This window comes from Lipotes vexillifer, unplaced genomic scaffold (assembly GCF_000442215.2).
Source record: "Lipotes vexillifer unplaced genomic scaffold, Lipotes_vexillifer_v1.1 scaffold207, whole genome shotgun sequence".
In the NCBI taxonomy this organism is placed as follows: Eukaryota; Metazoa; Chordata; class Mammalia; order Artiodactyla; family Lipotidae; genus Lipotes; species Lipotes vexillifer.
The window spans coordinates 1,326,956-1,354,068 of NW_006784469.1; the positions used below are offsets into that span (position 1 = coordinate 1,326,956).

The following is a 27,113-nucleotide window of genomic DNA, read 5'->3' on the forward strand; positions in this document are numbered from 1 at the left end:
AAAAAAAAAAAAAAAAAAAAAAAAAAAAAAAAAAAAGAAAAGGCAGGAATTCCACAGGGTTAAATTGTAACTGCTTTATAGTACAGCGAGTATACTGTGTGCCTTTAAAAATTGTCTCTCTTCTTATTTTTATAGCAAAAGTTAGTGATACTGGCTTTAGCTGCTTCCTACTAGTTCTGTTATCTGGGTCTATTTGCTATATGCAATAAACGCAATTATTTCGTTTGATTCTGGAATAGGATGTTCTAATTAACTGAGAAATGCCAGATTATATACTGATTATGGATTTCCAAGGAACAGGAGTGTACTCAAATATACTGAAACTATGTTGAAAAGTACGAGTGTTTGATTTTTATTACCATAAATCATATTAACATAAAAGAACAAATACTAAAACAAAAATGAGTACTCTTTTCAGAAACATCAGTTAGTTTCAATTTTCCTTCCAATTTATGTCAATGTACTCTTACAGATTTAAGAAATACAGTGAAGGTAGAAATTGTGTTCTTTTCTTTTTTTTTAACTTGTGATTTCTGTGCACACTTACTGCATATTAGACCACTGGGTTGATGTATTGCCTTATTTTAATGTCCTCTCATTAAACATTGAAATTGTTTCTCATTTTTTTACTGTCTTAGTTAATGAAGATCTTTATCCCTATAATGTATGTCTTTTCTTTTAAATATTTTACTGGGAGAAAATACTAAAATTAGATTACTGGGTCAATGGGAATAAGCGTTTGTATGTCACTTGATATATATTGCCAAATTGTCCTAATAGATGCTGTTCCCATCAGTAGTGTATGAATGCGCTAGTTTGGCTACAGTCTTTCCAGCTTTGGGTTTTATTTTTTTAAACTTAATTGGTGTCAAATTGTAATACTCTTATTTTTTCATGTTTTGAAAGTTGATTGTTTTCCTTTTCTATAAAAACTTTTTATTCTTTCTCTTGTTTGAATTGCTTGTTACTATTCCTTTGTCCATTTAACCCACTATATTGGATTTGATATAACTATCTTTGTAATTTAATAATACCGTAATGCTTGGAAGCCTCTTCCATGCGCCTGAAGCAATGTTTAATAGAAACTTGGGGTTAATATGCATCCGGATAAACCTGTCATTGGTTTATTTCTTTCTTGATGTATGATATTTCAAGCGATGAAATACATGGTTTGATAATACTCAGTTGTTAAAGATACAAAAGAAGGAAACATACGTCATTTGGTTTAGCAAAATTCTTATATTTAAAATTTTATTCTGATTTTAAAGTAGGAGATTTTTTAAGTATTATGAATAAACTGATCCTTTAAATAAGTTCATAACTAGAATAACAGCACGGTTTTTTTTGATGCTTAATATTTTCCGTATGCAGCTTTAGTTGAATGCCAGTAGATGGCACTAATTACATAAACAATTCAACAAGTTAATGACGAGGAAAAGAAATAACATGCGATATTTTTTTCTGTTCAAATTTTGGTATATGTCACATACTCAACAATTACTTGAGAGCTGATCTTTATAGTTTGTTCTCTCCCATGATAAAAGCAATTAAGCCAAGTTTGTTTCCAATTAATTGCTACTAAATTGAGATACCTGATACTGATTATTGCTCAAGAAGCTGGATTTGAAAAGTTTTGTCATGAAAAATGGCTTAGCTTATACTATCATGTTTGACTGAACTACACACGGTAGGTGAAAAGCAATCATGTAGACATGCTCTGACCCAAGGATTCAGAAGCTGTTTATGAAGCATTTTAAGAAAGTGCAGCTAGAGAGTTCAGAGAAAACTGACATTCGTTCTCTTTCCCACGTGTATCTATAGCAGTTGGCCAAAGACCTCCGCCAGTGGCAGATAAATGTAGATGTGGCAAATGACTTGGCACTGAAACTTCTTCGGGATTATTCTGCAGATGATACCAGAAAAATACACATGATAACAGAGAACATCAGTGCCTCTTGGGCAAGCATTCATAAAAGGTATGAACTATATTATTTCTAAAACTATTTGCTGATTCTAATGATAGGGTAGTGACACTGGGTGGATAATGCAAATTTGTTTCCCCATCCTGCTAAACCAGGGCTTTGGGAGGATCCAAGATGACAGATGCCAACCAAACTCACAGTCTTGCCTAAGTCCACTTATTTTAAAGATGAGGGACCCGAAGACTGGTGAAATGAAATGCCTTTTGCCCACAGTCAGAAAGGTAGTGACATAACTAAGCAATTAGACAAAAACAGAAGATTGATTTGTAGCTAAAAGAGCCATTTATTAGTCTGCTTTGAGAACTCTATCCAAAGAAATATTGTTCTATTCTGTCATGCCGCAAACTGCCCCATCTTTAGTCTGACAGGGAAGTCACTTTGGGCTTCATGGTGGAGTTATAGCTGTCTCTGGTGCCGTCATTGTGTCTCCCTCCACACACCCAATGGGAAAATTTGTGTAGTGTAACATGACTCATAACTTCATTTCCCATTATATATCTACGGAAATCAACAGCTCTTAGAGACACCATCTCCTCAAACTAAGTCCTGACTCCTTATTATTCACTCGTAACCCCTTGTGCTGTTCTTTCATTAGCATTTATCCTAATTATAAACAAAATTATAAACAAATACATGAATTATGTAACTAATTGTTTAATGTTTGTCCTTCACATTAGTCTAACCTCCCTGAGGACAGAGGCTATCTTTCTTATTTGACACATCCTGAACCAGGTGATTTAGTAGGGAGCTGGTAAATATTTGTGTTTTTTTAATTGAAATGTAGCTGACGTACAATATTATGTTAGTTTCAGGTATGCTACATAGTTATTTGATATTTGCACTTATTATGAAATGATCACTATAATAAGTCTAGTAACCGTCTGTCCCCGTACAAAGTTATTACAATGTTATTGACCATATTCCTCATGCTGTGTATTACATCCCCATTGCTTATTTATTTTATAACTGGAGATTTGTACCTCTCAATCGCCTTCACCTATTTCGCCCTTTTACCCCCTCCTTCCATCTGGCAACCACCCATTTGTTCTCTGTCTATATGAGTCTGTTTTCATTTTGTTTTGTTTTTTTAGATTCCACATCATATAAGTGACATCATGCAGTATTTATCTTTCTCTGTCTGACTCATTCACTTAGCATAATACCCTCTAGATCCCTCCATGTTGTCACAAATGGCAAGATCCCAATTTTTTATACCTGAGTAGTATTCCGTCACATCTTCTTTATCCATTCATCTATCGATGGACACTTAGGTTGCTTCCATATCTTGGCTATTGTAAATAATGCTGCAGGGTAAATATGTGTTGAATGATGACTCTGCATAATCTAGAGTTACTTTGTTCGTGCTATGGTAAGTCGAGGATTATTGGGTACTCATTTTTAGCTCTGTCAGAAAACAGAGGCAAAAATAGCACCTGGACGGTGATAAGGAAGATCCCAGTGAAAGGTAAATGAGTTCCAGAAGATAACGTGACTTACTGAAGTCAGGTAGGTGGCCTTTATTAAGAAGAAAAGGCCACCATTAAAGAAAACGAAAACAGATTTTGAACTAAGCAGAAACTCTTAGGAGTAAGGAACTATTAATATACGGAAATTGAGAGATCAAGTTAATCTTGAAACTGAGTTAAAGATTGAAGAGTATTAAACTCCTGTGAAAGTGGATTTGAGCTGGTCATCCTGGGGGAATAGAGCAGCTGTAGCCCTAAATTCCAGACAGTGGGTGTTCAGATGGCCATGGAAAAGAAGACTCAACCTCAAGTTGGGGAGTTATATTTGGGGCCCTATCAATAGAACCCTGGTTGAATAGGGAACTGATAAAAAAAAAAATTCTCCAAGTTACTGCCTCCTCTTATTGGCAAGGTTTGTACTTTCTGCTCCAAATACAGATCTGCTGTTTGTTCAGTTAAATGAGGGCAGATTAGGCTCAGGGAGACTTATTCATATGTAATCGGTTGGTATCAGAGAGTCAGTAGTTAAGATCTCACTGGGAAATACCTGCTCCTCAAAGAGAGGCCTCTATGGGTAGGCAAATTAAGACCAGAGATTAATTTGGTGAGTTTAGGGAATGTAAGCCAGGAAGGAGACAAAAAGAAGGCTTACTCATGTTACAAAACTAGGGCTTCAAGAGAGGTCTATCCCTTCTATGCCACTCTTTCACGCTCCTTGAGTCTCCAAATAGCCCTCTCATTTCTTCTGATCATTTTCGTTAGGTCTTTGGATTCCTCAGAGAAGGGGCTTCCAGTTTATATTTTTTGACTTGGTCCCTAAAAAGCTACCACCTAAGGAAGGTATATAGTTATTTCTCCAATGGGTAGAGTAAAATAGAAAGTTAAAAGCCAAATTACATTTTTTGCTAGCCCATAGAGAACGTGCGGTTTGCCAAGCTAATTTGATTCATGCCTCTAAAGTTCTTCCCTGTTTCTTTCTCACATATACTCTCTGAAAATTCATCCACTTGTGTAGTTTCAGTCTGCTGATGACTCTCCATTTATACCATTTGCAGCTGAGCGTGGTCGTTGAATTTCAGACCTGCATATCCTATTGATTTCTTTTCATTTTAACGTCCCTCGGGAACTTCAGATTTAATAGGCCCAAAGCTGAACTCATCTTTGTCCTCTTACAACCTCTTTCTCCAAATGCAACCTACTTCTCTTCCTATGATCCCTCTCCAGTGAACATTACCACAACCCATTCAGTTGTCCAAATTGGAAACTCATGCTTGACTCTTCCTTCTATTGAATACAATCCCAGTAGCCAAGCTATCACAAAGCTATTTACTACCTAAATAGCTTTCAAATCCAGTTATTTCTCTTCCTCCCTACTCTTCAGCTATCATGTCTTGCTTAAATGACTACATCTTCCTGCTTCTTACCCATTCTCTACATAGAACACAGGATGATTTTTCTAAATACAGTATATCCATATAGCTCCCCCTCCCCCACCCCTAGTTTTAAAGGCTTTGGTGGCTTATCCGTTATTATTTGAAGACAGTCCACACTCCTTTCAATGACTTCAAGATCTTGCACGTTATGGCCTTTCCTTAAAACTCCAGCCTAAGTTTCTGCTCTCCCTCAATCTCCCCTCCCCATAATTAAGTAGCATTGAGCTGTTTTCATTTCCTCATAGCTGTGTTCTGTCTTCTCTGTTATGTGCTGACGTGATAGATGTATTATTCCTTCCTTTTTGCATGGTTAAGTTCTATTCATTATCCAGGTCTCAGTGTAAATGCCATTTCCTCCAGGAAGCCTTCTCTGACTACCAACCCCAAAGCCTACACTCTGTTACAGTGCTTATCTCACTACACTGTACGTAAGTGTCTGTTGGTCTTTGTCTCTTACGAGAATGTTTGCTCTGTATACACACTGGGGTATACACGTTGGCTGCTTGTCCACCATATGACCTAGCCCTTAGCTTGGCACATAGTATCTACCCCCAAAACATGTTTAAGTAAATAGGTAAATGAACAAACAAAAAATAACTAACTACAAGTGTTCTGGAGTGCCAGTAACTCAACACAGAAGAAAAATGTATCCATTAGGATTGCTTTCAGTTTCAAGTAACAGAAAACCCAAGTTCAATAGCTTACCTAATGGAGGTCTGCTCCTGTCACTTTATGAGAAGTTCAGAGTCGGGCAGGTCGTGACATGGGCTCCATAGCGCAGCAGTGTCCGCCCTGAAGTCTCCTTGTTCTTCTTGGCATTTCCCTCAGAACACAAGCATTCCAGCAGGAAGAAGCAGCAGCAGACGGGGCAGTGCTGGTGTCAGGAAAACAGTGGCTTTCTCAGGAACTTTCGGGTCAGAACTATGCCACAAAACCACCTCTAGTATCTAGAAATTTGGGTTGAGCCAGCCAATAGAGAATGTCTGCCACAAAGGGTATGGAAAGAAGAAACTGATAAACCGTCATGCTGTAGCTGGACAGCATGAAGTTCCCTGGAGAGACAGCCAGTCAAATCTGAGTAAATACGGTATAGTCATGTAGGTTGTATATTCATGCACAGTATACTCTCACGTAGGGTAGTCATAAAAGTGGACCATTTGGGCTTGGTGGTTGTTCTGGTCAGTGTGAAAGGGCATGAGGAGAGCTGGGTTCTCTATTGGCTCATGATACCTTTACGTGGGAAGTTCACATTCGGCGTGTGCTATGTGTGTCACCCGCACAGATTAAACCATATTTTACGTGGCTGCATCTTCTCTTATTTTATATTCTTATAGATCTTATGCTAGATAGATAAAGAACAAGAAAACTCTTTATGTGATCTTCTGCATTTTGATGTTTTTATCCAGTATCTCGTCCAGCTAAACCCAGAAGTGAAGTAACATCATCCTCCTCCTCTAGATTTGTGCTGTTCAGTAGGGTAGCCACTAGCCATAGGTGGCCATCTAAATTTAAAGTATTACAATTAAATAAAATTTAAAATTCATTTCTTCCGGCTCCTCAGCCACCTTTCAGGTGCTCAGGAGCCACAGGTAACCAGTGGCTTCCCCGTTGGACAGTCCAAAATGGAACATTTCCGTCATCACAGGAAATTTTATTGATCGCCCTGCTCTATATCATCTTTGTTTATGTTCCCCTAAGCACGTTAGCATACATTTATGACAATTACATACTATATTACTTCAGAAAGAGATTTTGCCAAAATTTTGTAAATAAAAAGTATTTCCTTTACAAAGTGGTTCACATTATTCTATTTCCTTGTTTCTGCCGTATTTTTTCTATTTATCCATCTTCTAGAGTTGCCATTTAATGTGTCTAAAACTACAACTATCACAGAATATAAACACTTTTACTGTTAATCCTAATAAACATAATTTTAAAGGAGAAATTATTAATATTGATATTTGGGTTTGGGGAATAAAAGTATCTCATGTCTTTGAAATATATCTATAACCAAGACTTTTTAGGTCGGGGAGACTGTTGAAAGCATTCTGATGACATCATTTCTCATGGTTCAGGTTTTACCACTGAGCACTGATGTATGGACTGCACTGAAACTTTCAATCATATAGATAAATGTATGCAAAAATTTTGTGCACTTGGAAGCCTGTGTAAAGCAATAAAATCTTTACTTCAGTTTTAAAATTTTGAACGTTAAATAAGATATAAAACGTGTAACTTGGAAGAACTTTACTTTGATATCATATACTGGCAGGCTGTAGTTTCAAGACATAATCAAAAACGAAAGTGAGCTAATTTTGTTTTGTGTTTTAGTGTTCAATTTAAGTTTATTAGTAGGTCAGAGGAATCTTCAAATTCTATACGGGCTTTTATTGGACCTTTAATTACCATTTTATACAGATAAATATAAATAGCTACGTGCACCTAAAAGGACTTGCTCTACCATTCATGAATAAAAGCAAAAGCTGCTTCTCAAGTGAACTCTGGACTTTAGCAATTCATATCAGAACATAGATCATCATTGTGACCTACGTAGGAAAATACTTTGTTTTCCTGATCATAGAGTCCATGTTAACATATAAAGCCAGAAACGTGGGCTTCTGCAAGTTCATTTCTTTCCCTTCAATCTCTGTGAATAGATATGAATTGCTGAATAAGATAATATTAGATGTGATATTACATATTATTGTGAGAAGCCTCTAAGGATTAGATCTCAAGGACTGACATCTGGCCGATGACTTTATGATGACACTGTCATGAGATTTCATTTCCTTATTTCTATTCCAGGGCCACTCTTTAAACAAGAAATGTGCATTAACTCTGAATTGTCTGCCTGTAGCTATAGGAGGGCTTCTCCAGCTACTAATCAGCAAGGAGCAAACTCATCAAGTAGAGGGGCTGATCCTAGTATCAGAGGGTTCATCATGGATAGAAGTTCCTCACAAAAGCTCCCAGATACCTGAACAGTCTCTCTAAGTTCTAAGAAAGATTTAGCATGTATGTGTGTACATGTATGTATGTGTATATGCATATGCATGGACATGCATGCAAATACACCATCCTTAAAATAATATCTCAGTATTCTCCTGAGAGAATAATATGTTCCTAGGTCCTTTCTCTTTTTCACTTTGAAAAAAAAAAAGAAGAAAAGGGAGAGAAATTATTGAGCTGTATTTTGTGTGCAGCAAAGAGCTACTCTAGCTGAACACTGGATCTCTTTCACATTATTCAACGTATTTTTTTAGTAACTGTTCTGCTTCCTTTCTCTGGGATTTTCAATTTCTTCTTTCTCCTTGCTCCTCCCCTTCAGCCAACCATCATGCTCAAGTTCCCTCGTCCTAAAAGAACATTCTTAGGATACCAACTTTTCTATCCAGCTATCCTTGTCTCCCCTTACCATCAAAATTTTTTTAAAGTAATAATTGACATGATTGTTTCCTCTCCAGCTTCTGGTTATGCTTGGACCCACTTCAGTCTGGCTTCCCCAGTACCTCCACTTTCCTGAAAAAAGGACTCATTAAGATTGTCAGTAACTTTTATAATAACTAATTGCCCTATTTTATTTATCCATCTACTTGACTTCTTTTTGACCTTGGTCCTGTTTATCAACTCGACTGGTTGAAACTTGCCCTTCTTTGATTTCCAAAACGATATTATTTCGCAATTCTCCAATTTCTCTGGTAATATAATAAGTGTGAAGTGCTTGGCACAATGCCTGGCACATAGTAAGAGCTCAGTAAATGTCATCTGTCATAAACACTTTAAGAAATCATTCACTTGGTGAATATTTTGGTGCTAGGTATGTGCTAGTTAGGCTCAGTTCTTGGTACTAGGTATACAGCAGAGAAAATCCCTACCCTCATGAAGCTTAACTTACATTCTGGGAAGGAGAAGATGAGAAACAGACGTTAACAAATAAAATAGTTAAATGTATGGTATATAAGATTGTGATAAGTGAAATGTGGAAACATAAAGAGGGAAAGCCGTTGAGAATGTGGAAGTGTGTGAGTGAGCGAGTGGTGAAAGAGAAGTGCTATTACTTAAATATGGTGCTTCAGAACGGTCTCACTGGGGACTTCCCTGGTGGCCCAGTGGCTACGACTCCACACTACCAATGCAGGGGGCCCGGATTCCATCCCTGGTCAGGGAACTAGCTCCCACATGCCGCAACTAAAGATCCTGCGTGCCGCAACTAAGACCCGGCGCAGCCAAATAAACAAATAAATACTTAAAAAAAGGAAAGATCTCACTGAAAGGGTGGGTTTTAAGCAAAACTTAAAAGAGACCTAAGGATGTGAGCCCTGTGGATAATTGGAAGAAAAACAGTCCAGGAGGGTTCTAATAACTGGAAATGCCCTGAGGCTGCAGTATGCCCAGCATGTTGGAGGAACCTTAAGGAGACCAGTATGATAGGAATGGGTCAAGCAAGCAAGAGTCTAGTAGACAAGGAGTTCAGAGAGGTAAAAGGAATCGGATTACATTGGACCTTATAGGCCCCTCTAAGGACTTTTGCTTTTACTCTGAATGAGATGGGAGTCATTGGAGGGTTTTGAGCAGAGGAGTGGCATCTTTTAGCTGATCTGGCCCCTCTGCAATAATAGACTGAAGGAAATCAGTGAAACCATTAGGAGACTGTTGTCATAAGTCAGTCGAGAGGCAACTGTGATTTGGACCAGAATAGGAGAGGTGAATGTGGTAAGAACTGTTTGACTTCTACTGGACTTCCCTGGTGGTACAGTGGTTAAGAATCCACCTGCCAATGCAGGAGACACGGGTTCAAGCCCTGGCCTGGGAAGATCCCACATGCCGCGGAGCAACTAAGCCCGTGCGCCACAACTACTGAGCCTGCGCTCTAGAGCCCACGAGCCACAACTACTGAGCCCGTGAGCCACAACTGCTGAAGCCCGTGCGCCTAGACCCCATGCTGGGCAACAAGAGAAGCCACCGCAATGAGAAACCCACGCACCGCAACCAAGAGTCGCCCCCCGCTCACCGCAACTAGCAAAAGCCCACGTGCAACACAGACCCAACGCAGCCAAAACTTAAAGAAAGAAAGGGAGGGAGGGAGGGAGGGAGGGAGGGAGGAAATGATTGACTTCTACTATATTTTGAGGACAGAGCCCGAAAGGTTTTGTAATGGATTAGATTTAGGTATGGAAGAGAGGCATCAAGGAAGACTATAGAGTTTTTAGCCTGAGCAACTGGAAGTTGGGGGTACCCATTTACTGAGATGGAGAAGGCTCCAAAAGCAACATGTTTTAGCAAGAAGATGTGGACACGCCACTTTTGAAATGTCTATTATGCATCCAGGTGCAGATGCGGAGTAGATTGCGGCTATAAAATCTTAAGTTCTGGGCAATGGTTGGGACTCAAGGTACAAATTTGAGAGTTGTGACAATAATCAATATAGGCTCTGTTTGCTGTACACAACCTTTAAATCTTGGTATTCCATTCTTAATTCTCTCTTACTTCTCTGTACACATTTCAAGTACTTTTGTCTGTCAACTTCAACTACTGTTAAGAGTCCTCAGTTTTTATTTCCATCTCGCATCTTCCTCCTCATCTCTAGAACTATACTTCCAGCCACCTACCGTACATCTCCATCTGCACCGTCTACAGGGTCCAAACTGTCCAAAGTAGAAGGCATTATCTGCCCCTAAAACAATGCTATATTTCCTGTGTTTTCAGGGAAAATTAATTGCTTAACTTAATTGTCTCTAAAGCTGGAAACTTAAGAATTACCTTCTACCTTTTCCTCCCTCTCTCTTCTCTGCTAATACATGTATTAAACTGACTTCTAAATTCTGTGACTTCTACTTCAGAAATTTCTCTAGAAGCTGTTGCCTTTTCTTCATGTCTATTCTTCATCTTCACCTCATCCTAAATCGTCTCCATATTTTGCCTGGTAGGTTGTGACCACCTTTTTCTGTGCTCCTAACCATTGAGTCTCTACACTCACTTGGCATTCACGCTGACCCAGAGTTATTTCCCTTAAAACTAATCTTCTGGTTTTCCTTTGCTCCCAGTGCTCTTTTGTTTTCCTCTTGAGACCTGATAGATGATATGTTCATATGTAATACATTCCCAAAAGCATACCCCAATTTTTCTGACAATAAAAACAAACTTGATTTATTTTCAGGAAAGAAGAGCAAATAATATCACAATTTGTGCTTGGTTGTCAGTTTGTTTATTTAGCAGAGGGACAGGCATGTGAACTTCATAAAAGGGTCTTCTTATGCTCTAGCCACAAATGCTGTCCTTTCTCAAAACATTTTTGAAATACCTCTTCTGGAACTACCTAGGGACTGTTTCATGACCTTCAGAAGATTGTTGTATTATTTTGTAGCCACACCTTGTGTTTGCTGAATAATTGTATTCAATAATTGTTCGTGTATTGAACGAAGCAGTTCATCAGACGTTGGGCACTAAATGGCTTTGGATTATTTCCAGAAACTTAAAAGATGAAGATTTGCTGCTGCCCTTGAAGCTATGTAAAGAATGTGATATGATGCTAACAGGACGTTTGTTTAAAGTATTGATACAACCTCTTATTAAGTCAGAGACTGCTTATGATATATTTGTAGCATGTTATAGTCATAAATGTTAATGCTACCAATGACCCTAAAGCCACCAGCTCAAAATTCTCAATTTACAGTAACCCTATTTTTAATCCCTCTCATGCAAAATATACCTTCTAGTCCATCTTAAGGACTAAAGGGGATTTGGTACATTGAAAAATTCAATCAGTTAGCAACTCTTTTAGGTACACTTCTTTTGGCAGTATGAGGACGTTTCTCTAGGCTCTTCAAGACAGTTGCATATATAGTTATAAGGCACTCTCGTTTTTATACTGCCGAGACCCAATCTTCCCAACTGATCATGAAGCATAAGAATTCTCGCCATCTTACAATAGGATAACGTAATACCTGTAATGTGAAATCCTGGGGCTCTGGGCCAGGGAGTGTCATGATCCTTACGGATCTAAAAGTTTCATGGTGGCAGCTGCCTGCTTCGCTTTATGTCGTTTCCTTCAAAGCAGTTAGAATGTTTCTAGCTTGCAGGGATTGCATACAAAGGGAGACATTTGGAATCATTGGTGATTTACTGGTGTGGAAAATTACCTGGTGGTACAACCAAGTAGCCATTTTCATTTTAACCCAGTCCTGCAGTCCTAAACCAGGCCCTACTAGCACACCAAAGTATATGCTTACAAATGCCTCTACATACCATTTACCGATGAAAAGACTCTAAAATTAAAAAAAAAAAATTATAATTGTTTCCTAAACAAAAGTTATAGGACACCAACGGACCTTTCTTTTTTTCATTCATTAATTTAATATTATGGTATCTAAAATTAAAACAAATGGGAGAAAGTTTCCCTTGCTTCGTTTAATTGAACCATTAATGTTATCAACAGCATCCATTATATTACTTTCAATTATATATGCATTTTTCATTGTCTTCCCATCACTGTCATTCTCAAAATCTTTAAAATATTCAATAAAATATATAAATTAGTTGGAGTTCATTTTTAGAAAGTTGAGTTATTTTGAAAAATGGATATAATCGTTTGATTTGTAATTTTATCTCTCCAGTTCTAACAGTCATCTGATGTGGAGATCTTTTGGCTTCATTCAGTTTATAATAGGGATTCGTTTTCTTTCTGTAAACCATTAATTCAGATGCATTTCTGGTGTTAAAAAATATACAAAACAGGTATTGGTGAATTTTGTGGAATTTATTCTTTTCAGCTTCCTCCTCCAAAGGGGTCATTGAAGGAGTTCTAGGTGCTGTTTAACAGCACCTCTTTCTTAGACCTCTTTTACCACTTGGGAAGCATGATACTACTCCTAGCTAATTGAGGCAAAGAGCCTGGCTCAGGTTCTTTGTCTTACATGGAGCATTTTCAGATTCTCGAGGCCAGCAGATTCTGAACTCCTGGCAGCCACTACCTACTTCCCAGAGTCCAACAGCTTCATGTCTTCAACCCTGCATACTACTTTGTGTTTCTGTGTCATTTCTGACCCACAGAGCTATTTGTCTTGTTTCTGAGCCCAGATTGTGCCTTTCTGGTTTTGTGTTTTTATTTTTTACCTACCATTGTTGTGTGTTCGGAAGTTTCTTCTGTATTTTGAAATAATCTTCCCCTAATGTAAAGCGATATTTACTTACTGTAGAAAATTTTAAAAATTGAGAAATAATCAACCTTAACATTTTTTAGCACTTTCTTTCCTATTTTTGTAAATGTATTTTGCCTGTATCGATTTTTAAAGATTTTTTCTTGATGTGGACCATTTTTATAAGTCTTTATTGAATTTTCTACAATATTGCTTCTGTTTTATGTTTTGGGTTCTTTTTTTTTTTGGCCACGAGGCATGTGGGATCTTAGCTCCCTGGCCAGGGATCAAACCTGTACCCCCTACATTGGAAGGCAAAGTCTTAGCCACTGGACCACCAGGGAAGTCCCTGCTAATGTTTATTTAACTTACTCCCAATTTAGTAACAATCGAAAGCATTTCCAGATTGGATGTTTTTTATTTTTCCTTTTAAAAACCCTTGGGCTTCCCTGGTGGCGCAGTGGTTGAGAGTCCACCTGCCGATGCAGGGAACGCGGGTTCGTGCCCCGGTCCGGGAAGATCCCGCATGCCGCGGAGTGGCTGGGCCCGTGAGCCATGGCCGCTGAGCCTGCGCGACCAGAGCCTGTGCTCCGCAACGGGAGAGGCCACAATAGTGAGAGGCCCGCATACCGCAAAAAAAAAAAAAAAAAAAAAAAAATCCTTACTACATTTTTATTAGGAAGGTAATGCTCAGGTATTATCTTTTAAAGAGAAAAAATGGATGGGAAATACTTCCTTGAGGTACATGGTGACTTATTCAATCGTCAGAAAGAAAAGCAGTATCCACGTGCCTCTGGCCAATGTTTCATGCACTGGCCATTCTGCCTAGCATCAGTATTCATCCAAAGAGATGGAAACTGTTCAAATTTGCGAGAGATCAATTCCACATTCAAATCAGTGGTTGTGGGTTTTAAATATCTTCTAATATTCAGCTTCTCAGTTAGCTTCCTCAGATCCCTAATATGATACTCATTACATCATTCTGTGGCCAGTCAGTGTCTTTATGCCATAGAGCATTTAAAGCAAGTCAAACAGACCTAATCCAAGCCCTTTTGGAGATTTTAACCTGCATTTCATAGATTCATGGCTACTCATACAATTCCTGAGGAGTTGTGTTTTTCTTTTACGTTGCAAGTATTTTAAATCTACGTAGTGAAATTGAATTAGCTATTAAACATCAACTTTATCACAACCTCCTTTTAAAAATATTTAAATGAAACAGACCCCCCACAAAAATGACCAAACACAAATTGCATCCTGAGACAAATTAACTGAATAATAATCATGAATTCATAATGATTGTTTACGATTGTTTTTGATAGATATGATTTATGGATGTTAATAGGTAAGTCATACCTAAGTTGCGTATTAAAAACAGGCAGGCTAAAATGGCATTATTCTTTTTAGCTGTGAGTATAGCTGTTGACCTCTACTTAGACAGAGCTGGTGTTTCAAACCAAAATCTGTGTCCCTGAGGCCTATGCTCCCTTCATTGCTTTTTAATGGATACATATTAACTTGGAAGGAGGTTCTGGCAGCTTTTCACAGTAATCTGATCTCAGCTCTGTCCTCTTCAATACTTCCATCAGTGACTTGGATGAAGACGTAGATAGCATTCTTATCAAATTTGCCAGTGACACAGAGCAGAGAGAAATAGCGAATACTGTAGACAAGAGTACCAGGAGCCAAAAAGATTTCAACAACTTGGGGTGGTAGGCTGCATATTGAAAGATGAAATGTAAATATAAGGCAGTACACTTGGTTCAAAAGAAAAGTAAAATAAAAGACAGTCCAACCGACTTAGACTGGGCTCCCTGGCAACAGGGAGAAGATTCCCTGAGATGGAGAGTTGTGTGCAGAAGATGTGTTGAAGAGTGTTTCCATGAGATACATGTGTAAGGATGTGACAGAGGTAAGATTGGGCAGAGAGAGAAGCTACCCTGCAGTGAACCTGAGGCCTGGGCAGCTTCTAAGGGGAGATCTGGAATTTGTAGGTCCCTTCAGAGACGTCCTGAATTGAGGCAAGGGGGCTGGGCCTTTGTATTCCAGTATCAGCTGGTTATTGGTTCTGGGTCACCCTGTGGGAGAGGGCAACCTTGGATAAAACAGTTACCTACAGCTGAGGCCAATTTCCAGTGAGAGAGGCAGCTGTGAGCTGTTAGCAGCCAATATTCCCACCAGCTAGGGCATGGGTCTTGGCAGAGCGTCAAAGTATATACTACCCAAGTGTCACCCAAAGTGTGGTCCTTGGACTAGCAGCATTAGCATCACCTGTGAGCTGGCTAGAAATGAAAGTGTGTGGGTCCTACCCCAGCCTACTAAATCAGAATCTCTGGGGATGTGGCCCAGAAAACTTTTAACAAGCTTTCCAGTCTCCAGCTCATTTCTATGCATATTACAGTTTGAGAACCACTGCACTATGCCAACCAAAAACATTCAGAATGAGGAGATAACAGGGGTTTTATTGACAATAATCTCTCTCTCTCTCTCTCTCTCTCTCTCTCTCTCTCTCTCTCTCTATCTCTATCTCTCACGCGCACGCACACACACACACACACACACACACACACACTGTGCAGTAGAGCAATGGAAAAGGAAAACTAAGGAGATATTAGGCTGGATAAATTCAAGCATGTAATGTAGTCCTAAGAATTTATATTTCAGCTTAGCAGAGAGGGATTTTTGTGATCAAGCTGTCCAAAGATGGAACAGGCTGCCCTGTAAAGTTGTAGAAGTATTCAAGAACAGGCTGGGTAATGCCTCGGTGTAATAATTTCAAGCATCAGGTGGACACATGACTTTAGCGTCCTGATTATCCCCCTCCTATACTTTTCTCCTATTTTTTTTTTTTTCCAAATGGGTCTCTGCCAGAACTAGTTAACTCAAGAAGGGGTACATGGTGGAAAAGAAAAAAGTTTAGGCATGATCAGGTTAAGTCAAAGTAAACAAATTTCTGTAGAATTAATCAGACTTTTATTACAGTGTATGCATTGTGAATACACAATATGTGTTTGGGAATGTGTGAGGAAAAGGATAGTCTATATAGTATGCATACGTTTAATAATTTTGACCGTGGAACTGATTTCTCTAGAAGAATCTTACGGGCCACTATAGTAACTGGTACACCACTCAGTACTCAGTAAGCATTTGTAAGAGAGATGGCATAGCATCCAGCCGAGGCTACTGCATGAAGATCATTTCACTGGATGTTACCTAAGTAGTATTCTCAAGTGCCATTAGCTCAACTCTTCACTTGGGCATAAATTTATAAATTTGCATACTAATCAAGGGAAGTTGTGTTATTCTGCCTTCGACTCTACTCAGACGTAGGCGTTTTCTATCATTCCCTTCGAACTATTATTTTAACCTCATATTCTATTAGAAGCTTAGGAACATTTTCATGGATGGATGGATGGTTAGATAGACAGATATAGATAGGTGGACAGATAAACCAAGGAGAGGGATTGGAGAGAGAGAGAAAGAAAGTAGAGGAGGAAAAGGAGAAGGAAGACAACTATGAAAACAACAGTGACAATGATGACAGAGAAAGAGAGAGATCAATTCTCCGGCACAGCATATTTGACTTATCTTTGTTTTCCTGAGACTTTCCACAGTGAGAATGGAGGGTAAATCCTTTAGAAATCACAGAAATAATCTTGGATCCCTTTAGTAAAAGAAGTGTCTATTTTAGCAAATAGCAATAAACAAGAGTCTATTATAATTGCTGGGATCTGCTAATACATATTTTTTTTCCCTGAAACAAACTCCATTAACCCTCCTTGCTACTCTATCCTCATCAACGTGTTAATAACATGGGACTAACTCGTACAGGGTTTTTTTTCCCATACAAAACATGTAATCTACAACCTGCTAATGATTGCATTTAGCCTAATTGTTAGGTTGCTGCTGGTGACAGAAAAATTTCCCCTGGCAGATAGGCGCTTCTAGAAGCCCAGCCAAGCACTTGGTGTGTGTGAATCAGCCTCCATATACTTCTCACTTGGCAACCATTCCTGATGGATAGACCAATCTGCTCTGAGGAGAGGCCGGGGCTGCTCAGTAGAGTCTGGAGAACCTGAGTTGAAACACAGTTCTAGCAGGATTTTGCAGACTCCTTCTTGACTGCAAGCCCCTAATTAAAAGGGCAGGATGGCTTACTCGGGCTGAGCTCTGCTCTCTCTTGTCAAACAACAACCAGACATCTTTACAATTTGCTAGTCCACATTTCAAATGAATTTAACATTTTACATGTCTGAGTTAACTGAATGTGTTGCCAATTTCATTACCCAAATATTTATGACTCAGGAAAGGATACTGAGACACAGAGAGTCTGTGACTTTCCCAAGCTCAAAACCCCCAGCTTTGTGACAATTCTGACACAGAAATTCTTGTATTTGAAGAAAAAGAAGGAAGACTTCCTTTTCTTTTCCTTATGTTTACACTGCAGTATCATTTATATGATCTTGGGTTCTCTGATTCTTTTGAGAATTCTCTCACGTTGGGTGACTTGTTACTTTTCAGTACTTCAGAGAGTTCTAATGCATACATACATACATGTAAAGAGTTCTATTAACTCTTTTCTGCTTTTGCCAGCATCATTGTGACTGGCTGCAAGAGGGCATCTAAGCAAATATGTGCCATTCTTCTTGGAAAAGCAAGTTTGTCTCCATTTTCTTCACCTCTATTCCAAACTTTTGCCAAATTTTGCTTTTGAAACGGGTTATCTGGTAGAGCCTAATGATTCTAACTTGAAAAGAAAGGACTCAAATAGTAACAGTTACATGTGTACTAGTGTCATTATTATATAATGCAAGTATCTAAGGTGAAAAGACTGATACGAACGTATATTTTTCATTTTCTAATTAATTTGCTTTGGTAAAAATTAAGCGCTCACTCTTTTCCAGGTCCTGCAGTGGGTGTTGAGGACGCTGAACAAAATTCCCCTTGTATTTATGTTTATGAATACATATGCTAGGAAAGTATAATAATAATATCTTTTTCTCAAAGAAGAGTTACAACATTCTATTAATAGTAACTTTTATTCCTTCTAACATATATAGGAAGAATTGTCAATACGGTTATAATTTAATGAGGGAATCTATAGAATTCTAAATTTACTTGCACTGGGTTAATAACCAAGACTTTTAAAATGTATCCTTAATACTATTCTTGTATCATTTGAGTACATATTCCACAAAACATATATGCAGTATTTTTAGTTCCGGCACCAAGGCTATGCCAGTACTTTTATCACATCATTTTTTATGGAGATTAAAATAATTATGTCACACATTGCAAGTTTTCAGAGCTACTTTAAAATATGCTCCAGGCAAGACATGATCAGGTGGGGAAAATTATGATATTCATATTTTCAAATGAAAAATCAGATACGTATGTGCCTATCAAAAACACTCCAATTTTACAGTGTATATAATGAGCTACACCTTTGCCTCTAGAGACTGTCATTTTTTCTCTAAGAACTCAAACTACTTAATGATAAACTAATTATTAAATTAGTCCTAGAATGTAGTTACATAATGGTACAAATGTTGTAAATAAGAAAGGGAAAAAGAAAGAAAGTTTATCCACAAATTGTTTGTTTCTACTGACAACATTTTTTGAAGAAGGAAGGTGCACTAGTGACACACACAGTGGTCTCTAAGACGGGCGGGGAGTAGCAGTAAACTCGCGGTGTGTTCTGTCATTCCAGCAGGGAAATGGAAGAGCTGAGCTCAACTTTAGAACGTTGCTTGGGGAGCCAGTGATTTCTAAGTAACCGCTGTAAAATTTTTGAAATTCACTTCAACAATTTCATTGACACCAAGTGAACAGATAGATGAAACTCAGCAGCATGGTCATTCTGAATGGCATTCATCTTTCCTAGATGTGCCACCTCATTCATTGTCAATCCTGTAAACTGGCCTCTCCCCTTGCACGGATTTTGATATGGCAACTTCTTTCTTTTAATACCTCTGTCATCTTTTTTAAAAAATTTATTTATTTAATTAATTTATTTTTGGCTGTGTTGGGTCTTCGTTGCAGTGCACGGGCTTCTCATTGTGGTGGCTTCCCTTGTTGCAGAGCCCAGGCTCTGGGCCCGAGGGCTTCAGTAGCTGTGGCTCGCGGGCTCTAAAGCGCAGTCTCAGTAGTTGTGGTGCACGGGCTTAGTTGCCCCGCGGCATGTGGGATCTTCCCGGACCAGGGATGGAACCCATGTCCTCTGCATTGGTAGGCGGATTCTTAACCACTGCGCCACCAGGGAAGCCCCCGATATGGTAACTTTTACTTCTTTGCGCTCACAGGACTCATCGAGCAAAATAAGAATTGGATAAAAAAAAATTTAACTCCCGTTCTGTGGCGAGCAAAAGCAATTCATAACTACACTTACCTGACTGAACCTGAATAGGAAAGTGACCAAATTGTTGAGTAATCTACTTGTGTGGAGTTTTAAAGTGTCGTGCCATTATCAGTATTGTCACTAGCAAATACCTTGAAACCAGCTATAGAAAATCAGTTGATTAATCACTAAGAGGCTTATTTAAATGACAAAATATAAAGAGCATTTATTTTTTAATTCTGAGAAATCATGCCAGTACTAGAATGAGCCAGATGCCTTACAGCATGGTATCCATAATTTAAGAAGTTGTCACTCAAAGGATTTCTAATTCCCTTTCTTTATGATTCGGGTTGCTAGAATTTGGAAGAACACTCTGAGGTAATGACAGAGTAAAATCAAATATGTGGATTTCATTGCTAAGGGTTATTTCTGATTATTTTTGCCAAACTTTGCTGTGTATATATTAACCTCGTGATACTCAAAGCAGCAGGTGGTGGTGTTTTTAAAAATGTGAATGTATACTTTTTTCTAGATAATTTTAAAGAATGTTGGTTTACGTGAGGATTTCTTTTTCTAAAGGTCTAAAACAAACTCTTCAAAGGTTTAATTACTCTAACAACAGAAAATGTGAACTTTGTTTTCCAAAGGAGAACGGAGCCTATGGAAATGTTGCTTACAATAATCAGATTGTTGGCTAATCTTAGAGGAGAAAGACATCAATTAATTCACTGAGAAGCATTAGCACTATCTTTTCTCAGTAATTCACATCATAAAAATTGGGGGGAAAATTAATTTAGATGATGTTATATACAGCATACATATAATAAGTGAATATATATAATAGATGAACATTCATTTATTCAGCCTTGTCTTATTTCCTACATGATGATTAAAACTTGCATCAAAAACTGCTCTTTAAAAATCCATCCTAATTCCCACATAAATATAGCTGTACTTTAAAAAAATATTTCTTCTTTAGGGATATCCATAAAATTAAGGATATTCATAACGTGGTGTCTTGGAAGAAATGCTCAGCTTTGGGTGAATACGGATGTTTGGGAAAAATAAAACTCGGAGAAGCATTGCTTTTACTGTGCCTCCTCTCTTATTTATTATTTGTCTCACTTCTTACGTGATCCTGTCCCCAACTTTGCCTCCCTCCCTATTCCTTTTGCTCTCCACTTCAGCCTCCATGGTTTCTCCATTATTTTCTGCAGTTGCTTCCCATGGGTCTCACACGCTTGGTCAGGTCGTATATTCCTATTCCTGCCCATGTATTCCCCCATCCCCAGTGGCTAGAAAATCCTTGTCTCAGGCCCCTCCAGCATCTTCTTGCTTTTCTAGTTATTCTGCTTCTCAGCATTTCTTTTTTTCACTTTTTTAGCCTCTTCTTTGTCTCATCTGTATATTTCTGTCTTCTGACTCTGAGCTGTTATCCACTTAGCAAATGGCACATCAGGGCATTGCTCCTCTGAGCAGATCTTCAGCACAGCCATCTGAAATGCTGCCATGAAGTGAGGCTACCTTGCTATTGTTCATTTTCTTCCATAGCATATGCAAACTCCCTTGATCCAGGTCAAAAAGTATCATAATTGAGGAAATAAAATGCACAAAAATCTCCTTGATTATTTTTCCCCTAGAAATATAGAAGAGAAATGATTTTTAACCAGATAACGTAGAGTAACACCTGTGTCACACTAACAAACAGTGTTCTCTTGTTAGCATCTTATTGTAAATTCATTCTGTAGTACCCTGATATCTAGTAACTTTTCATTTCCAAATAATAAGGACCTATCTGTTACTTGCAATTTATTTTAATATGTCTTTTACATAAAAGACTGTCCCTTCCGAAAGCTCTCATTTGGAAAATATTTGGGGGGGGGGAAATAATTTTTAAAAATATTCACCGTGTGTGTTTATGTCCCCCTTTCTAGTCCAAACTCTAGCTATCTTAAGCTTTGTGTATCTTTTAAAAAATAATAACAAAACGCCTATACTTTTTCATTTCTGTCAAAACAGGTTTACTAGAGTTAGTGAACTTAAAATAGTTATTGTATAAGTTAGAAAGTTGATTTGCTCTTTCCATCATGTTCATTGCCTTTTCACCACAGCAAGATTGTAAATGTAAACTTATTCGCTAGAAGATGAGCTGGGCTGCACTTTTCGGCTAATTGGGAGAAGCAGCCCTGAGTCGAGCACTGTCAGGCTGATTTGAGTCTTAAGATATGACGATGATTATTGTGTCAAACGTAATCAAGAATGTGGGCTCTGAACTGACTAAAGGCCTGGCTGTTTTTAATTCAGGTTCGTATATGAAGCAGACCTCTGCTTCACCGGTAGTCACAGCTGGCTGTAAAAGTGAGCAATTTTAAAATTACAGTTCTGTTCTCTGTGGAGCTGTAAGGATCAGGGGTTGGATGCACAGAGGGAAAATATCCTCATTCTCTCCTTTAAAAATTCTATTTGTTTTCAGTATAATGTTCTCATCTGGAAATTTCCGTGTAGCTCTGTATCAGTGGTTTTCAACCTCCTCAGATCCAATGCCAACCCCTTTCTACCTTATAACAAATATGCTGTAACACCTTCTTTACTGTCGTAAACTAAAATTTGTAGATAATATACCCTACCTACAGACACATTTTTTAAAAAGGGTGCACTGACTTTTTAATTTTAAAGAGAAACACGAGTCATTTATAATAAAATAATACGTATTTCAGTATGTAATGATTCAATCAGGATCAAACTAGAACACAAATGAAGGTTCTAGTTGATTATACTGTGAATGCAATATCAACAAATGTGGGGTGACACCAGTGTGTTGTACCGGGACTCAAATACTGTGAGTGGCACTGGCCATCCATAGTGTAATTTTCCAAAATGCTAAACAGTTTTTGACAAAATTCTTAACAACACAGTGTAAAATTTTCCTTGGATTTTCATGGCAGTTAGTTGCATTTATGAAAAAATCAGTGTGTATTAAAATCTTGACAAAAGTCTTTTATATTTGTACGTAAAATTGAGTTAAGTTCTAGGTTCAGGTGTTTATAAACAGGGTTTCGCCCTACGTGCGTATCTAGTGGGACATTCAAAAGTATTATGGGACTTGGAACAGTGTTCTGTTGTATGTGGAGTCTACCATCTCCAGCCCCTCCCCACGGAATACCAGCAGCACTCTTCAAGCACCCTGTTAGTCAAAATTCTCCCTCAATTTCCAGAAAGCCTCTGTTGTGTTGTCTGTAAGATTTGTTTAAATATTTTTTCCCGACGAGAACTGATCTATCAATTAATGAAATAACATTCTTCTCTGAGAACCTAACCTTTTCTTTCTTGGTGATCCAGTTGCCATTTTATAAGACTGAATGAAGTGAGCAAACATTTAACATCTGCTAGATTGTTTAGCGCAGTCTTTAAAAATTCTGTGATTATCACTGCAGTTATAATCTATTTCCACCATCTTTATTAAATGCCCTGGTCTCTACAAAAGGGTGATGATGACCTTCCTTTCATAGCTATATTAATTGCCTTCTAACTAGATGTTGACAAATGCAGTTGAATTCTATATTAAAATCACAGGAGATATTATTGTAGCTACCAAAGACATGTAAAATCATGAATGCTTCTTACATGGAGGCTGTGAGAGAAATATGAACCCATTTCTTGCAGAGACTAATCAGGTAATTTAGTAAAACAGACACAGATATACACATAAACAGATTTTTTAAGAAAAACTTATATTACCTATATGTTTGAGGCAAAAACAATTTTTTTCACTGAAGAATTTTTAGAAATGCAGCAGTGTATTTACATTTCATCAGGACATTTGACAAGGTCTTTCATTATATTTCTATGACTAAGTTGGAGAAATCCTGCTAGATGCAAGGTAAACGGGGTGGTTTAGCAACCATTTCATGCTTTTACACAAAGAATGTTGATTAATAGAGCAGTGTTCAGGAATTCCCTGGTGGTCCAGTGGTTAGGACTCAGCGCTTTCATTGCGGGTGGGGTGGGGGCCCGGGTTCAATCCCTGGTCGGGGAACTAAGATTAAAAAAAAAAAAAAAAAAAACTTTTCATCCAACATATGCCTGTATTCCACAAATTCATGAATCAGATGAGCAGGGCCTACGAGCTCCGTTTTTGCTTTAATCCAATCCAGGGAAAACATTAAAGCACACAGTTCCTTAAAAAAAAAAAAAAAAAAGATCAGTGTCAAGTGACGAAGGAAGATCTCTGGTGCTATGCCACAATGCTCTATTCTCATCCCTGACATACTAAATTTTTTTGAATGATGAACACTTATGTTATGTTTTATGTTATGTTATGTTATTGGCCAGTCCACATGGCTTGCGGGATCTTAGTTCCCCAACCAGGGATTGAACCCAGGCCCTCGGCAGTGAAAGCATGGAGTCCCAACCACTGGACTGCCAGGGAACTCCCTTATTGTTTGTTTTTGTTTTTGTTTTTGTTTTGTTTGGGGTTTTTTTTTGACGGAACGTGAGTGGAGCTACAGAGAGGGTGTCTATTCCAATCTACGGGTGATGCAAAGCAGGGAAGGGAGGAATATGTTGGCTGACAGAGCCAAATGGGTGCCTGGATAGGTTCATGCTATCTCTGGACCAGGATCAAACTTACAGTCTATCAGAAAATTTGCCAATCCAATGGATTCATTTTGACAGAACTTATTGTTTGCTTTGTCCTCTGTTTTTGCAATGCACCTAAAAATACATTGAATTAGCATTCTTTGCAGGAGTGCATTTAATTTCTTTTTTCAAAAAATATATTGTTTTCGTGTAAGAGTAGCAGAAATTCAGTCACTGACAATTAAATGTGTCATGTTGCCCAGTGAAATAGTCGACCATTTCACTTTAACTGCTAGTACAAAATTTGATGAAAGATATAAACTCCAAAGATTTAATATCCACACTTCTACAAAGCAAAACATAATTTTGATCACAGGATTGCTTATTCTCACTTTTAAACATCTTAGTTATAACTGAGTAATAGTCTATTATGCAGTCAATTCTCTGTAACAAACAAGAGGATATCTACAAGTTACTGTGAGGTTCAACTGAAACAGTATATGAGAAAGCAATGTATAAACTTTAAAATCTATACAAATATAAATTATTATTCAGTAAATTTACATCAAGAAATAATTCTAATTTATGAGTGTTTTAGAAACAAGGGATTGTGACCTTCTCAATTTTAGAAGCTGTGCCTATGTCATTTTAATTTAATGTATTGAGTGTCTGTTAAATGCCAGGAACTGTGGTGTCAATCCTTGTCCTCAAGGAATTTACAGTAAGTTCATGATGATGGCTGATGAGGAGGAGGAGGAGGAGGATAATGAAGATACAGAGCCTTTTATAAGTGGTGCATTCATAAGTAAGAGGATTTTTGAAAGTACGTGCAGCCCTCAGATTTATTCCTTTAGTGTTGTAGTTTTAATTGAAAAAATAAATCCTTAATTTTTTACTGTTCTTCATAAATTTGACTTGATTTTATAGAAGGCCATCAGTATATTTCACATAATCTAGTTCTTTTCAATGTAGTTTCTCCCCATAGTAATTAAAAGTAAGAAAGCAGGACACTTTAAATCTTTATTTTGATCATTTGTTTTAATTAGCTCAAGTTATTTGTAATCCTACAAGTCTTATAAATCATATCTGAGTCATTAAAAGGGATTGAAAATTAAAAGGGCAGTTCTTTTAGAGTCTACCAAGACAGTCACTTTGAGAGATTAATTCATTTCCCAACCAGTCTTATTAAAATGTATCTATTTTACTGTAATATTTCTAGGAAAGAAACGTATGAAGGTTTGGTTTTCTTGTTAGATAATTTTAGTGTAAAACAGTTCTCAAAAGATAAAGATTTCCAGATTATCTTGGTATCATTAGCAAACGTAAATTACCATTATGAGAAGGCCACAACCGTATGTACTATGATTTTCTATTATTTCATAAGAATAAAAATATTTTATTCCTGACTGTAATGCCCTGCCCTCGCTTAAAATAAAATCCTCAAGCCTACCTCAAGTCCAAAGTGCAGTATTCATTTTAATAGGTCTCTTAGGTGGCAGCTGAAGATGATAAGCAAAGGAATAATAATTTTTGTCTTCACACAAATATACACCATAATCCTAATTCTTATAATAGTCACAGCAAATGAGGCGCTTTTGAGCATAGTACTATATTAATATCCATTATGTTTACCTCACAGGGAGATTGGCAAGTCTACCTTAAGTGATAATGTCACAGCGGACTAGAGCCACTTACGTTGGAAACTGCCCAGCCTCTCTGAAAGTCAGGTTTCTCAACTATAAAATGTTGATGATAATAACAACCTACCCCATTAACCTCATCTAGTTGTTTAACGTATCAAAGGAGAAGATACACAGAGAAGAGCTTGAAAACTGAAGAGCATTGTTTTAGTGCAAAATTCTATAACAATAAATGTTGAATTTAAAGGACTCTCAAAAGTGCATTATTAACCACAAGAGTGCTGAATGAGGAATTCAGTAATAAAAGTCACAAATATTTAGAGACTGTAACTTGAAGTTCATATCAGGAATTATGAAGTCGTTCGTATTTCTAAATTCCATTGAGAGACCTCTACTGTAAGTTCATATAATCAGTTGATATGTTTTTAGCCACTTCTTTCCTTTTAAAGGGAATCTGCTATACGTTTTCCTTTCGATCTTAGAAAATTGAACCAACCTGCCTTGCTGTCTTCTGAATATTATACAACAGCATCTAACAATCTACTGTTCTCTTTATTCTTTTCTAAGTTATTGGGGATGGGGATGCATATTTGTTTGCACAGTCTTATGAGACTTCCAGGAGATGATCTTTTTCATTGGTTTCTATCCTAGTTTTCATATATCCTTTAGAAGAGAAGAAAGCTACTCAATCTAGCTTATCAACAATTAGGAAAATATATCTTTCAAAGAGATTAACACTACCAGTGACCAAAACCAACTTAAAGATTCTCATTATACAAATCAGGGAGAATTTATTTAGAGTAGAAATTGTGTCCAGTTATAAACCCAACCCGAATCTAAGTTTGTATTCATCTGGATGATAGTATAACTGTACATTTTTTCTAAAGGTTTTTTACAGTTCTGTAAATATCCAAAATAATATTTTGAGTCTCTGTATGTGAACCAAACCAAATGTAATCAATTACTTCCGACATTATTTTTAAACTTCTCCAAATAGTACCTTAAGGTATTGTATCAGTAGAAAAATATAAAACACAGATCTTAGACTAAAGAATGCTAACATTTTTGTTAACATCCAAGGTAGTATCTTGAATACTGCACTTGTTCATAATATTTTGTATATTTTTTATCAATTTATTTTTCTCAGTGATAAATGCCTGAAACACAAGTCAAGTGAAGTGAGTAATGCAAAGAATAGTACAAAGTACATTTTTACTGCTGTCTCCTAACGTTTTCTTTTCAGAAATATCCCAATGCTTTTAGGAAAAGTGTATAATTATGGTTATTTCTCTAATGATCTATTGTGCAAATCTCAATTTTAAAAATGTCCATAGAGTAAAAAGATAAAAGAGGTGGAACGTGTATTTTGAAATTCCTTACATGACTGATAATACCTATATTCTCTTAGTATCCAAAGATAAAGTTCAGGTGATATATATTTTTTACTAAAATGTCTGTAGCACTGAAGAAAGTTTAAATAGATAGCTTCAAAACTGTGGTTTCTCTTTAGAGGACTAATCTATTTCTTCGTGCAAGTGTGTT

General features: G+C 37.4%; 1 protein-coding gene across 1 annotated transcript in view; it reads left to right on the top strand.

The window, feature by feature from the left end:
• The window catches only part of DMD (dystrophin), a 1,809,438-nt gene that overhangs the window by 1,249,949 nt on the left and 532,376 nt on the right, over positions 1-27,113 (top strand). The window contains exon 52 of the mRNA XM_007456856.1: positions 1,822-1,976. Coding sequence (XP_007456918.1) covers positions 1,822-1,976 — 155 coding nt within the window. The remainder of the gene's footprint in view (positions 1-1,821; positions 1,977-27,113) is intronic.